The sequence below is a fragment of the Lagopus leucura genome, unplaced genomic scaffold (genome assembly GCF_019238085.1).
Source record: "Lagopus leucura isolate 7727_CA_CO unplaced genomic scaffold, USGS_WTPT01 Super-Scaffold_1, whole genome shotgun sequence".
Lineage (NCBI taxonomy): Eukaryota > Metazoa > Chordata > Aves > Galliformes > Phasianidae > Lagopus > Lagopus leucura.
The window spans coordinates 18,958,534-18,973,873 of record NW_024962250.1 but is presented as its reverse complement, the minus strand read 5'-3'; the positions used below and the strand labels follow the sequence as shown (position 1 = coordinate 18,973,873).

General features: G+C 41.1%; 2 protein-coding genes across 2 annotated transcripts; both read left to right on the top strand.

Annotated features, from left to right (window-relative positions):
- The first annotated feature begins 1,163 nt into the window (after positions 1-1,163).
- LOC122175860 (E2F associated phosphoprotein) lies at positions 1,164-6,791 on the top strand. The gene is made up of 6 exons (XM_042863886.1): positions 1,164-1,263; positions 1,700-1,881; positions 3,152-3,250; positions 3,600-3,723; positions 4,437-4,556; positions 6,166-6,791. Exons 1-6 carry the CDS (start codon positions 1,190-1,192, stop codon positions 6,428-6,430), a joined length of 864 nt encoding a protein of 287 aa, XP_042719820.1. The 5' UTR covers positions 1,164-1,189; the 3' UTR covers positions 6,431-6,791.
- Positions 6,792-10,743: 3,952 nt separating this feature from the next.
- On the top strand, positions 10,744-15,033 carry SPTSSA (serine palmitoyltransferase small subunit A). The gene is made up of 2 exons (XM_042871062.1): positions 10,744-10,885; positions 13,790-15,033. Exons 1-2 carry the CDS (start codon positions 10,783-10,785, stop codon positions 13,891-13,893), a joined length of 207 nt encoding a protein of 68 aa, XP_042726996.1. The 5' UTR covers positions 10,744-10,782; the 3' UTR covers positions 13,894-15,033.
- Positions 15,034-15,340: the final 307 nt, after the last annotated feature.

Sequence of the window (15,340 nt, the reverse complement as noted above, 5' to 3'; positions counted from 1 at the left end):
CTGTGACTTCCCTATCGAGCATAGTTTTTTTTTTTTTTTTTTTCCTTACCTTAGTGCTGACTTTGCATTTTCTTTGGCAGAAGTGTTTTTTAAGGGAACTAGCTGGTTTCTTTCCGGAAGGGGAAAATAAACTGGCAGAAGGGTATTCAGTAGAAAAGGTAATGCTGCCCCACTTTTATACAAATGAGAAGCTTTGCTTCAGAAAATAACTAGTAAAGGCATACCCAATAAAGGAATGCCTGAACTGTATCTCCTGCTAACTGGATTTAGAGCTCTGGACGCCTTATGTTGTTTGAATCCACTGTCACTTGTTGAATGCTTTCTCTCTCTCCCTTGAACCACAAGTCCTTTCCAAGAGCTGCTGTTCTCTTGTATAATCTCAGAATGTCATAAAATTAGGCTTTACTTGATTAATCATTCATCAGGGGGATTGCTGCTTTGTATGGGTTTGTAGCCCTGCAGTAGAGCAGCAGAATTCCAGTGAATGGCTTTTTTTTGTTTGTTTGTTTGGAGATGCCAACCAATGTCAGTGGCTGTCTCTGTAATTACACTCTCCGGTACTGCTGCATGGAGGGCTAGGTTTATTTTCAAATAGGGTGACTTGCACAGTGTAGTAAACCACAGCACTGCACATGGAATGGTTTCTAAGACGGAGGTTCCTCAGCTTCACGTGCTCTTTGCATTGAGCGTCTTAGGCATAGCCTCAGACGTGTGGTTATCAGTGCCCAGGGGCTATTAGCAACTCACGTCGTGTATATACTATTTTCTATTAATGGCAACTACACTAATACTGTGCTGTTCATCTTCCAGATAAAAAGGTATAATTCCTAAGGAACTCATCTATAAATAGACTGTAAGGGACAAAAGACTACAATGTATATACAGTTAACACAATTGTAAATATTTTAAGTAGGATTGTGGGAACAGTTTTTAGACTAGTCCTCGTTGTTCAGTGTTAGTAGCTCATTAAATTTTTTTCAAGCCTCTTGCTATTGGGTGTGTCTCTTCAACCTTCAGCCTGACCCTAGCGCGCCGCTGGGGGCAGCACAGCGGGGCGGTGCTCGGTGGAGGGAGGGGGAGCGTACGTTCCCTTCTGGGGGTTGGGCCTGGGCCGTGCTGCTTCCGGCGGAAGTCGCGCAGAGCCCGGAAGTGGCGGGAGCGGGCCGGCAGCGAGGGGCGGGGCGCCGCCATGAGCCGCCTGCGGGAGGAGGACGACCCGTACGTGGTGGAGGAGCCCAGCGACGAGGAGCGAGCGCTCAGCAGGTGCCAGCCGGCTCCCGGGGCGGGCTGGGGGCTGCCGCTTCCTTTCGCTGCAGGTTTTGGTCTGTCTCGTGCTGCCGGTAACGGAGGAGGCCGCTGAGGGTGTGAGGGGTCTGTCCGCCACAAGTCACGGCAGCGATCCCTTGGAGCCCGGGTGTTTGCCTTTGTAATCCCCGACACACCGAACTGCCGAGTGCTGCGCGGAGCCCCCGGAGCCGTGCTGCTGGCGCCTAGCGGCAGGCTGTACTCAGTCAGTTGCTCCTTTGCATTAAAACCAGTCAGAATTTGGTTAATAATAAAATAGCTCGGTGGATTTTGCATAAATACACGGATAAGTGCTCCTCGGTATTTCGACGCAGCTCAGACGGTGGTTGTCCTGACTAGTCAGTGTAGTGAGCTGTTAATAATAATTAGGTGTGTGATGTTTGAATGTTTGTAGCTCTGAAGATGAGGTGGATGTGCTCTTGCACGGCACTCCGGACCAGAAGCGGAAGCTGTTACGGGAATGCCTGACTGGGGAGAGTGAATCTTCCAGTGAAGATGAGTTCCAGAAGGAGATGGAGGCAGAGCTCAACACCACTGTGAGAAACATAGAAGGCAAATGGAAATCACCAGAAATGGGTAAATCAATCTTGACACCTGCTTGCCTCTGAAACTGAGAGTTAAGTGGTGTCCAGTTAAGGAGCTGATGTGTTCTCATAGCTGGGGGGGGGGGGTTGCAGTGGCAATGGAGTACTGTTTGAGACCTGTGGAAAGGTCTTAAAATGGCTCTTCAGTTCCGCAGCAACGGGTACTTGGGTACCTTGAATGCATTTGTTTCATCCATTCTAAGATTTTTGCTTTTGTTGTTTCTGAATCTCTAATTTCCTGTTACACTGTGATTTTTCTTTTTATGGTCAGCCCTCTTTTTTTCCCCAGTGTCTCTGTAACTTCTGTTTTAAGTAATTTTTTGCGTGTGTATTTAGAAGTCTTTCAAGCGGTTTGCAGTCTCTTTGCCCAGTGGCTCAGGTTGCTATCAATGTTTGGAGCATGTTCTTGCTGAAAGGAATGGCATATGGTGGGTTACGATCCTAAGATCCCAAATCGACTGGGGAAAAGAGTCAGGAAAAATATTAATCCCCAAAGTGCTCATAATTATAAATTGCTTCAAGTGGTGAAACTTTGTAAAGGATTTGTCCATTCTGGAGTTTCTATACTGTTTTGGGTGCTGTAGATTGCTCTGGCATTTAAAGAACTTTCGTTCTTTTTACCTAGTACAAAACATCTGGTGAAGTGTTCTTAGTTTTCTGCAGTATTGATGTAGTGCTTGTTTTAATGTAAGAACTTCATTTCCCGTGCAGCAGATTTAATGGTTTTGTGTTAGTGGTCAAACTTGATCTTTAATTCTGTGTTTGCAGTTAACAAAAAGCACTTACAGTACTATGTGCACCCAGTGCAGAGACTTTTGGTGCAGACTGGCTGTGGTAGATGTGATTGGCAATTGATCTGAACCTTTTATGAACTTTCTGTATGAAGTTAGTGCAGAATGTATGAGATGTAGTTGTTTTTTTGTTTTTTCTCATTTAGATTTTATGTTGATCAAAGTTTATGAAACAGTTTGCCACACTTGTATTTCTTCTGTATGACTTTAAAGAAGAAGAGAATAAACTTTCCTTTGTACCATACCTGAGGTTCATCTTGAAGGAATTGAGCAGTTTCACCTGTAAATGAAATAATACAAGTAACGTGGTTGGTCAGGACATGGGAATAAACTGGGAGAGCTGCAACTTAACATGCATAAATAGACTGAGGGGCTCTTGAGTCGGGCAACTTGGAGATGAGGGTTTGTTCTGGGCTATATGCATGTTGTCCTTTTGGTGAGATGTTCTTACCGCTTTTCAATTTCATACAGGTACTTCTTCAAGCACTGGGCAGGCTGGATCTGCTACCACTTCAAAATACTATGATGACATTTACTTTGATTCTGATTCAGAAGATGAAGACAAAACGGGTAAGGGGCTGAGAGAGAAGACAGCATCTTCAGAGTGGTACTGTATCTCAGATCCAGTAGAATCCTCTCAGGGCATCAGAAGCTATTCCCCTTTTGGGGGCAGTTACCAGCCTATGTAGTCTCAACAAAGTTCATGCAACTTTATGATGTATCCCAATGTATGTAAGGTGCTTTAGTCCTTTGGGGTAGTCTATTCAGAGGAGGGGTAAACTAGATATTTACAAGTTAGTTTACATTTATTGCAGGTATTTAAAATGAAAATTGAAAAAATTACTACGTTTTGATCAGCTGAGTAGAGAATCATCATATATCTAACCGATGGAACCTGTGCTTGCCTAAATCTCTACAGTTGTGCAAGATGTCCAGAATAAAAGAAAACATCAGCAACGTCGGATTCTTACCAATGATGAGCTGCTATATGACCCAGAAGAAGACAGTCGAGACCAAGAGTGGGTAGATTCACAGAGGAGGAGGTAAGAGACTGTAAATAATTATAGGATGTTTACCATAAACTGAAAAATTCCAGTAGACATGCTGAACGTATAGAAAAACCCTATACTGTCAAGTTCACTCAGTGCCTTAGAATTTATGGCACGGGGAATTTAAAAACTTGTAAAACTTCTGCATATATATATTGGAAATGGACTCTTTAAAGTGACTTTTAGCATTCTTTAAAGAATGCTAAAACATGCAGTTTTTCAAAATCAAAACTTCCTAGTTTACTAAGCCAGTCTATAGATCTTATAAAAATAACTGTGATGTTGATGAAAAATGTGTAATAGGAACAGTTCAAAACTGCTTTACTTGAGGTTTCTTGGAAGGGTGAAAAGTACTTGTTGCAGCAGAGGAGAGATGTAAGTCTGTTGAAAAGCACATCAGTGTGTGTTACCAACAGAGATTGTTCTTGAGATACCTGTCTTCTCCAGGAAAATGATTATTGGGCACAAATCCACATCAAAAGTATGCACATCTTTGGGTGAAAATCTACACAAATGAAATGGAAAAATATTTGAGTGTGGTTTTTCTCCACTGTGCTTATATTTAGTTGTTGCAGTTAGTGAAAAGTTGTTGAGAAGGAGACAGGTATTACCAATGTATTTTAATTTAAAAAATGTTTGAGGGTCAAATTGATGGGCAAGGATGTGTCATTTCACTTTTTTTTATCCTTCCTCACTTCATTCGGTAGATACCGTAATCAAAGAAGAGTGCTGCAGCCACAACAGACAAAACCTTCATCTGTTCCAAACAGTGATGCTGTTTTAAATTGTCCTGCTTGCATGACAACTTTATGCCTGGACTGTCAGAGGTAATTAGTGAACAATAAGAAGTCTTTCTGTAATGTCTCTCTTTGAGTCATTTGCAGTTTTAGTGTGTTCAACTATTTGATTAATTCTGTCTTGCAACATGGGGCTTATAAAGAGAAGATGGCTATATGTGAATCAGGTGTGTAGGTGAATACCAGTTTAAAAGGATGATGGTGATCAGTTTAACCTGCAACCATGGAGATGAAGAAGAACAAGGAAGGACTTTAGCGTAGTAGATAAAGGAACGTGTTTAGAAAAATGGGACTAAACTGGAAGTTCATTTTGGATGTTGTCAGTGCCTCATCCCTGGAGGTATTCAAGACCAGGCTGGATGTGGCTCTGGGCAGCCTGGTCTAGTGGTTGACAACCCTGCACACATAGCAGGAGGGTTGAAAATAGATGATTGTTGTGGTCCTTTTCAGCCCAGGCCGTTCTATGATTCTGTGCTATATATTTTTTTCTAGTTATGTTGGTTTGATGGTTAAAGGAATAGAGTTATTTCAACTATTATTTTGATGTTGAAGCGTCTGTTTTAGGACAGGGTTAAGCAAAATCAAGGCAGCATGTTATTTCTCGGTTTGAGTAGCAGCAGTTGTGGTTTTGAGTATAGTTACGTTAAGTAGTATCTGGAAAGCATTTAGGTGTGAATTCATAGCTTGTTTTGCTGTTCTCCAGTGTTTCACTGCATTACAACCCTAATTACTACTGTTAACCTGGGCAGAAGAGGATTTGCATTTTTGAGCAAAGGAAAAAGAAATTCTGTGTAGTGAGGAATAAACTGCCTCTAATTTATTGAGTACTTTTGCTGATTAAAGGTGAAATTCTCCAGCAGCCTGAAGTTATCTCAGTGCTGGGTGCTGTTTCTCACTCTGTTTCCTCTTTCCTTTGCTGGTTCTGGTACTCCTTGACTCTCTTCTGTAGTAAAGTATTTCAGTTTGCTAAGCTGACAGAAAACTGTCAGGCTTGTCTTCTGTGGGTTCAAAAAACTAAAATACCTCAGCATGCCATTAGACAAGCCTTGGAAGTCAAGATAGGACTTCTGCAGCCAACCATGCTGGTTTAGGCTGCTCTGAAATTGCAGCTGGACAGATGTGCTGATGCAGACCTGAAGTTTGCTAAGTACTCCAGCTATGCAGTTGATATACAGATGACTGCTGAAAAATGTATTTTATTATAGGCAGGATTTTTAAAATGTGTTGTGTGATTGTTTATCATACAGAATTTCAGGCTTGAAATGTTTTAGGTTATAAATACCAGTATTTGAGTCACTTGCGTTCACAACTTCAAGATTTTTTGCCTACCTATCATAAGCTCTAAATAGTCATGCATGATTGTGTAATACCAAGCTGTACTCCAGGGGTGCTTATTTCAGAGAGAACCAGTGTGTTTTTATGTACGTTCCTGAAAAACAAGACAGACAGCTTCAATTATTTCTGTGATTTTTTGTAGTTGGGACTGTTCTGTTTACAAAACTTCATATTTATATGGCTTTCAGCCATTTGGCATGGCAGTTCCTATCTTTAATCTGATTTCCAGAGAAGATGATGCCTTATTTCATGGAAGCAGAGTTTTACCAGTGGTATGACTTGCATTTTCTCTTCTTCTCCATAGACATGAATCTTACAAAACACAGTACAGGGCAATGTTTGTGATGAACTGCTTTGTTAACAAAGAGGAAATTCTGAAATACAGAAAGAAGATAAAGAAAAGAAATAAGAAAAGGAAGCACAGCGAGGAAACTACTCCTGTACAGTCAAATCAAGAAGAGGAGGAAGTGTATCATCCAGTATTATGTACTGAATGTTCAACTGAGGTGGCAGTGATGGATAAAGATGAAGTTTTTCACTTCTTCAATGTTCTAGCCAGCCACAGCTAATATGCAAAAGCAGAAAAAAAGTGCTCTGTTTAAGATTGTGTGAAGTATCAGAAATGCAGGCAGTGTCAGAAGTGTCTTTAAAAATATGTTCTTTTAAATGTACGTTTTTATCAGAGAACTTTATAGTGGTTGGACTTCTGATGCTATTGCTGTATTCCTTTTTATGAAAGGAATACTGTTAACTGCTTGCATTTGAGAGTGATATTTTTTTACACTGTCAGGTGGTTGCATTGTTGAGGATTTAATGTTTTGTAAATACGGTGTAAGATCTGTGTATTATGATCATTCCTTGTGTATGTACTGCCCATTACTTCAATATGTATTAGAACTACTGCTTAGAATAAATACTGTATAAGCTGGTTCTCTCTAGCTGCATTAATCATTTCTATGGAACTGTTAAACTTGATGGTTCCCCATGAAGATTTTGGGCTCCTTTATGCTGGCATTTTTTGTTGATTTGCACAAACATAGTTAAGATAAAGAAAGAATTGTCATTGTGTTTGGATTTGTGGCTCGTTCATATCTCAAAAATGTAATTTTTTATACAGACAGATTGGACGATTAGGTTGTATCAACTTTGCTGGTGTGGGTGATTCTAACGTGTCATTTAAATCAACATTTAATGCTTAGTAATGCACTTTGGAACTTTTACATAAAGAGGTATGAAGAAAAGAATCTAACAGGTTGTTTTGATTTTTTTTGTTGTTGTTATTGCATAGATGTTGCAGCAGACAGAAGAAAGGACAGAGATGAAATAGACTCTTTTTTTTTTTTTTTTCCAATTTTTTTTTTTTTTAAGTTTGTAAATCTGATGAACATTTTGGCCCTTTAAATACTAAATGCTGTAGGCCAGAGTCTGCTGGTTTGCCCACCAAAATTTGAGGACTTACATTGTGAGGAAGATAAATGACCAGAGTCTTATATTAGATGTATCTGGGATTAATGTGAAGGAATCTGTGAAAGTGATATAGCAAGCCAAGGTGGAGCGGGATGTAAAAAGGAACTGAAGGAAAAGAATCAGTAAGCTGTTTTAGGGTTTTGTCATTGCCTGAATAACAATTACGCAGAGGCCACAACTTGGACATGCTGGAAGCAAATTCCTTTTCTAGTCAAGTATCACAGTGCAGTGGACAACTTTCTGCAATGCAGATTGGTGTGATCTGTGCCTCTTCTGGCACTTTTTCAGAGCTTTCTAAACACTCCTAAACCATCCTAAGCATCCTAAACTGTTGCATACTTATTTATTAATCGCTTTTTTGGATATTGGCTATCTTCATGTGTTTTTTTTTGTTTTTTGTTTTGTTTGTTTTTAAAGGAAATTTAAATTTATTTAACTTTTACTGAGGGAATTTAGTACAAATATCAATATTCACCTTTTTCTTTACAGTTTTCAAGGAAATAACTTGTTATTGATGATGGGGAAAATAGCAGCCATCAAAATTTTTGTCTTACATGCATGCATTCTTGTAGAATTTGCATTAATGCAGACTGATTATACTTTCCAGAAAAAAGAAAGTAAATCCTACTTTGAAAGCTATATAGGTTCACTGTTAGAAAGTTGCAACTTTTTTTTTTCTTTTTTTTTTTTTTTCTGGTAATTTCAGAAACGTAGCTGTGCTAGCATTAGGACAGATTTGAGCTTGAAAGAAGAGTAAATACTGGAATTGGTCTTTATTGTATCCAGAAGAATACTGACTTCCCTAGTGATATGGTGAACATGAATATCCTGAAATTACTGCTTGTTTCTCAGGAAGCAGCTTGGAATACCATGTGCATTTTTACCTTAATGTCTTGACTTCCTATTTTTGCATCAGCAGAAACTTCTTGATGAAGCACTGAACTATTGAGGTAGCTGCTGAACACTTCGTTGGTCAGGTTGGTGTATCTTTCTCTGCACGTCAAACCTACAACTGAAACTGAGCTTTGTTTTGAAACATGGGATCTGCTTAAGATAAGATCTCTATACCATTTTCACTACCTGTGGCATGTTGTCGGGAATTATGCCATCTAAAGTGGGATAGACTATTATTACATGCTTTAAGACGAGTCATATATGGAAAACTTTGAATGTGAGAACTATTCCTTAGTAACACTGTGAAGGAGCAGATGTCATAGAGACTGTACTCTGTGCTGTAGGGCACAGTGGCCTCAATGCAAACTGTCTTCACAGTCCAGGTAATGCATGAAAACTATGGAGCATCAGGGTAAGATCTTTGCACTAAGCTGCTGAAAACAGGAGAATGTGAGAATGTTGTTCAGGGAATAAAAGTCAGTGCAGGTGGGAGCAGGAAGAGCAGTAGTCAATCGCAATTCCTAAGCAGGACTAGGATGGAACTGGTGGAGGATGGGACACTACACAGAGGAATAGTATCCATTTTTTTCAAGGGACTAATAAACAACAGTTTCCTTCTGAGTATGCACCAAAGTGAAAAGGTGTAAAGGGCCTGGACAAACAGCTGGTGGATGTGGCAGGAAATTGTGAAGCTGGCATGCTTCTCAGCATTACCTTCCTTCTTATATCATGTTCTTGCTGCTGCTTTTTGCTCACTTGAATTGCAGCCCCTCTTCTTGTGGAGCATGGGAGCAGGTGAGACTGGGACATGTTTGCTCCATATTGATACTGCTCTTGCAGCTGTGAAAGGGAGTAGTGCTTTAGTTGTGCTAAAAGCTCCATGTGTCCTTGGACTTTGTGTTTATTTAGAAAGGCAGCTTTCATTATGGCTGCAGCTCTTTCAGGCAGTGTCAACAACACAAGACTCCTTCAGTATCAGCTACAACAAGAAACATCTGTCTTAGGTAGGGGCAACAGCTCCTGTAGCCAGTTATGTGGGGGTATTAATTGTATGAATATGCTCATTTCTTCTTGTGCTGAAATAAATTGGTCCAGATAAATTATGTCTGAATGTATTCTGACTGGATTAAATCCCATATCAGATCTTTCCACATAAATTACTACAGAATTTGGTTGTCTCTGCCAGCTATTTTCTTTTGCGCAGTTATCTCCTGGAGCTGTGATTTGCAGCTCTGTAAGTAAGAAATGTGAGCACCCTCCTGTGACTATATTTCCTTGCTTTCCATTGCAATAATAGCACTGGTTACGTTAGGTGTGAGGCATCTGCAAGACTAGAATTGCACTAGAACTGACATCACCTAAAGCTGTTTTACTGAGCAGGATTATGGCAGAGGGCTGACAGTTTCTCATCTGTGGTGCGCACCTGGCATGTGTGTGAGGCTTCTCCTGGTGGCCTGGCTCCAGCACACAGGGGTTGGTTTTACTTGGTTGGCTTAATTGGGATGCTTGATTTCCCCATATGTTGCTTTTCACTGGGTCTGTGTTCTAACTATTGCATTTGAAACCCAATTGTCCATGTAAGCTGCCAATGGCTGTTATAACTGTGTGGTCCCAGGCCAAACTCTTGGCCTTTGATAAGGAAAAAGTCAAAATAGCAGCTACAAGTTTCTAACACTAAAGTGTCTGGCCCTAAACACCTCTCAGAAGTGCAAAGTTAGCAACTCTCATGAAAGGAAGTTGATCTTTTGCCCTTCACTGTTTCTGTGGGGTCGATCTAGTCAGTCCAAGTCGACAGATTCTAAGTTCTCCTTTATCCGAGCAGTGGTTTTGAGTGGGCTTTGCCCTCTGAATACTGATAGTGTTGAAGCATTCTGCAGAACCCTCTAACACACTTCTGGTGGATCATATTGAGTGCCATCTTCAGGTGATCCCTAACATCCAGGATGTCCATTTAAATGAAACAGGATGAGAGAAAAATTGTGTGCAGCGGTCTTCCAGATATGACTCAGATCTGCTCACATGGTGATGGGCAGTCGTGTGATGTGATGTGATCTAATCAGGAACAGCCTCGTACATACAGCTGATTTATTCAGTAGGGGAAAATCAGTGCGTTCTGCTATGGGGACTGTGTTTTGTAATGTGTGACGCGAGCTTCTCCTGGGATCTGCACAGACTGTTTTGTACAAGAATGCGGGCAGCCTCACGGCCCCTATATCCGACTCCAGGACTGACTCGCAGTGAGGGCGGAAGGGAGAGAGTACGGCTCCCTTACGCTCCCTCCGCCTTGCTGCCAGGGGACGTGCGCGGAAGCCTCGGCGCTGAATGTCCGCATCCCCCTTCACCCGCTCCGGGACGCCGCCGGCTGGCGCCCCGCCCGCCTCGCAGCGCCTCCATTTCGGGAGGCCGCAGCCCAGGGCCGGGCCTCGCGCGGCGGGGCCAGTCGGCGGAGACAGCGGGGGAGGGCGGGTCCCGGGCAGCCACCGCCCCCGTCTCCGATCGGCCTGGGCCCGGCGCAGGCGGCTCGAGGCTGGCGGCCGGCGGGGAGAGAGCGGTGCGCGCCATGGCGCTGGGCTCGGCCTGGAAGCAGATGTCGTGGCTGTACTACCAGTACCTGCTGGTCACCGCGCTCTACATGCTGGAACCTTGGGAGCGCACCGTCTTCAGTATCCTTCTGCCGGCGGCGCGTGGCGTGCTGGGCGGGGAGCTCTGGGACCGGGTGGGCTGTGAACGGTGTCCTGAGGCTGTAGCTGAGGCCGGCTGGGGCGGCGGGGCCCTGGGAGTGGTGCGCGGGGAGATGGCGGGGCTGCAGCCGGCGCGGGCGTAGCGCGGCCGGAGTCAGGGAAGAGCCCTAGTGCCGGCGTGTGCTTCTGTCGCAGGCATCTGGCCGCTCCGACTGCCTCTGCCCGGGGCCGGGTTTATATCCTGACATGCTTTCTCCTGCGCTTTTTTATTATTATTATTATTTATTATTATTATTATTGTTTTTCTCCCGTAGAATTGGGATAGTTTTTTTTCCCCGACTCTTCAACTGGAGCCCCACTGTTTTTGCTCAGCACAATTCTTTTGTGAATTTTATTTTGTTGTCTAGTAGAAAGTAAACGTGTGTGCTTCAAAACCTGGAGAGCTTCGGTTTGGGCTGCACTTTGTCACACGGTTTTTGTTAGAAGAGCATTTAATCCTTCAGCTAGTAAATTTGTTTGGCTCTTCTGGAGTGGAAGAACTGGATAGATTCTAATGTGGAGGCTTCTGTATGCAAATTGTTTAAAGGTGAGCTTCGTCAAGCAGCTCTGTCAGACTGGCACTGCGGTCTTCTAGGGGCTGTTCTTTATCACAAGTGATATTCTTTGCAAGCGTAGCTGTTTTGATCTCGAGTTAAAATGATGTCTCATGAATGACCCTGAGCCATCTCCAGTTAATGCTGAGAGGTACAGAGATAAACTAACAAAAACATTAAAGCTGCTTTCAACCATCAAGAAGGGTTTAAGTGTGAAAAGCTGCTTTTCCTGGTCAGTTGTAAAGGAACTAGTTTCATTATATAAGAGTGGTTCATATATATAAGAGTAGTTTCCCAGGTTACAGCTGGTTACAGGTTGCAGAGAGTTTTCTTGTGTACACTTGGTAAAAGTGGAGTCATTATTACTTTTTGTCTTTCTAATACTTACAGATGCACTGTGCATAGTTATAGAGGCAGTGGTTTTTAGTTTCAAAATACCATGTTTCTAACTAGAATACCCTCATCTGTTTGTACTGTGTATCACTGAAAACATTTCATTTTTGCTTTCCTTACAATTAGGCTAGTTATAAATATATATTTTTTTTCCTTTTGTGTTAACTAGACAGCTTCTTAACTTGGGCGAGCCATTTAACTAATTGACAGTTTACTTACTTTATAAAGTGCTTGTTTTGCAGTGAAGTGATTGTTGCTCCACTTAAAATAATGCCCTGAGTGTCCCATGTATTGTTTGCAACATCAGATTGGCTACACTGTGCCTGTCCTCAGAGGAAATGCTGTCACTGCTGGTGGGCCAGGTCTGCCAGGCACTGTGCAAGGACCACATGGGCAGAGGGCCTTGGAGCTGGCAGTGCAGAGACATGCTGGGTGCATTTCCAGCCTCTTGTGTTCCAGAAGTGCTGGGAGCACTGGTACTGGAATGTAGATCTATGGGTTGACCTTCATTTTAGTGTCTTGCATTGTGCAATCTTCTGGGACTAAAAATACACCCAGAAGCTGGTATGCTCTAATAAGCACCACATATACCTCTGCTCTATCTCGGGGAAGTCAGTCACAGAGCCTTTGTTGCACACATGCTATGGTAACTTCATTTCTCAAAGTTACGGAGCATGCACAGCTCCTCTGATTTCACCTGTGGAAACTGAGTACTGTTATCTGCATTATCGTGCTTGTTGATCTTCAGAGCTTTATATAGTGTTTCTGAATCTCTGCGAGTTACTATTGAGAGTAAAACTTTTGAATTTCTGATGTCTTAAACTTTGAATGGCCTAATCCTTGAATAGTCTGATGCTGTAGTTTCTGCAGATAAAGCCTTGAGAATCCTGGAGTGTGACAAAGGTCTAGTTGTATGTTTACACTGTAAGCTGACTTCTTTGAATTTCTGGTTTCCATTTGGAAAGTTCAGCTAAATGAAGGGATCATCTTAAGATTGCTTAGCAGATGGCTTCATGTGAGGTTTGTTTTGCAGCTCTGCCATAGTAAAATACCAGTGAGCATCTATTTATTTACATAAATTTACTCCAAATCATGCTGATCCTGTGAGGTGTTGTGACTGAAATGTCTGGAAAGGCGTGTGTAACAATGTCACCCACATTTTTCATTACCCTTGCAGCCTTTTTTCCTTAAGTACTGTCAACACTTTTTAAATGTAGGTCCTTGTCTATGAGAAGAGGTCTGAGCTGATAGAGCAGCAAACCAAATAATGTAGTAACTTAAAGCCTAGGGAACACTGGTTTCCTGGCTTTATGGTTGCACTACAGTTTTCATGCCAGATGTTTTGTGAACAATAAGTTGAATTTATTATGTCATTCTATTCCTATAAATTGATATCAGCATTTAATGCTGTCTTCTTAATAGTGAGTAGGCTGTGCACAAGTAACAGCTCTCACTCAGTACAGGTATTCATATAATCCTTTTGTTTTTGCCTTTTTTTTTTTTCCAGTGGTTGACTGTTCTGCCTGACTGATTGTGCTGGCTTCTGCAGGTATTGCTTAATACCTTGGAGGATGTATGCATAATTCATATATCCTCAGTGCCCGTTTTCAATTCCTCCTTCTCCCTTCCCATGCTTCAGTCTGTACTGTTGTGTCTATGATAAGGCAGTGGATATCTTGCAAAGCGTCCTGCTGTAATTCAGCTTATCACCCCTACCTGCGTTCTGTTTTCTAATGTTCTGTTACTTCTTCCTACAGCTGTAACTGTTGAATACAGTTAGTACTTAGGATTTACAAATATGATGTTATGAGCTAGATAATAGAAAAATGGTAATGCTGTGCTTATATGACTTCTGATGTACTTTTGGTTTTAAATGCTTTCTTCCTTAACTGTAGTTCAGATTCAATGCTAGTTTCCGTTGTTGGAATGGCACTGTACACGGGTTATGTGTTCATGCCTCAGCACATCATGGCAATATTGCACTACTTTGAAATTGTGCAGTGATGAAGAATGTATGTTGAAGAAGTAATCATGCTCTGAAATCTGGTCGACAAAGAAGATTGAACCTCTTAGTTTTAACAAGACTTCTACCGATGTCCAAAAAGGAAAGACATGATGATTCTGAAGACTAAGAAATGAGATATGTAGAGCAGGGGCACGAGATGTCCCCTATGTTGTGTTAATTCCTTTTGATTTTACAAGATATGCCCTTGTATAGTAGTTTTGTCTACCTTAACATTGTGATTGTACTTTGATATCAGTATTTTCTTAACTTTGTGACAGTTTCGATATTGCACTGTGAAAGCTTTTCTTAATTGTAATTTTGAGTAAATCTTAATTGCCTTCTATTTTTAATCAGAAAATCATCTAATTAAATGGGGCTTAAAGCTTTTGCTATTGTATGGTATGTATTTGCCTGGGTATTTCTATCAATGCATTTTTGTAAGAAAATACATCTAGATTCATATTAGAGACATGGATATATTCGTCTAACACTACTTACACAAATTAGTTTGTACGACTGAACTCAGGTGTACTGTTTTCTTGTCCAAACTTTGTTCAACAGTATATTTGTGCATATCACCTGAATTTGGAATTAGCAATTATTTCAAGTTTCTGTGCTCTGTATGTTGGAGGAAATAGAGAGAAAGCACTGTAACAATGAAGGCTGCATTCTTTATGTTTGAAGAAGTGCTGTGGTTATGGTCTTTTCATAGTGGGAACAAAAGCACTTTGCTGACATAGGCCCACATAAAGCTTTGGGATAGTACTTTAAATCAACACTTTTTCTAACAACCGATTAAATTGTACTTTTACATAATGCTTTGTTATGTTCCATTGGTGATGGTTTTCTGGTAATTTTCACACAGCAGTGTAACAGCCTATGTTTTAAAGGGGTTTTCTATTGCTGCTAGCGTTCCAAATGTGTTCTCTCTACAAATGACCAAAATGTAGGGTTATAAATGGACTCGAGTTAAAACTACAGCAATAAGTAGCTGAAACCTTGACTGAAGTCCTGTCTTTTTTATTTAGTTTTTTTTTTTTAATAGGGATTTTTTTTTCAGTTTTGTATACTGAAATGTAAGATGGTGACAACCTAACTTTCTTAAGTGTTTTTTTTTTTAAATAAAACTTTAAAGCAGAGCTTTGCTGCAGAACTTTCTTTGAGCAGTTAGTGTGTTTCTGAATGTTGCTTACTTTTCTCAGACCTATAAAAAAATGAGAACTAGTACGTGACCAAAGAATTGTGATTTAGTGGCCCAGTAATAACATGTACTGTTACATTTTTTGTGCGACTTCTTTTATAATGAGGAATTTTACCTAAGTTATACAACTAAACAGTTCTATAAATACACTGTCTTTTAGGTTTATATGGCTTTCTCAGATGCACACAGATGGAGCAAAAAAACCTTTTTTCATTTAAGTACTTTATGCATCTCTTATGGAAACT

Excerpts from the sequence above, each read along its gene's own strand:
- LOC122175860 (XM_042863886.1), top strand. The coding sequence starts at position 1,190 with ATGAGCCGCCTGCGGGAGGAGGACGACCCGTACGTGGTGGAGGAGCCC. Across the intron at positions 1,882-3,151 it reads ATGGAAATCACCAGAAATGG|GTACTTCTTCAAGCACTGGG; the intron begins GTAAATCAATCT and ends AATTTCATACAG. Across the intron at positions 3,251-3,599 it reads AGAAGATGAAGACAAAACGG|TTGTGCAAGATGTCCAGAAT; the intron begins GTAAGGGGCTGA and ends AAATCTCTACAG.
- SPTSSA (XM_042871062.1), top strand. The coding sequence starts at position 10,783 with ATGGCGCTGGGCTCGGCCTGGAAGCAGATGTCGTGGCTGTACTACCAG. Across the intron at positions 10,886-13,789 it reads TTGGGAGCGCACCGTCTTCA|ATTCAATGCTAGTTTCCGTT; the intron begins GTATCCTTCTGC and ends ACTGTAGTTCAG.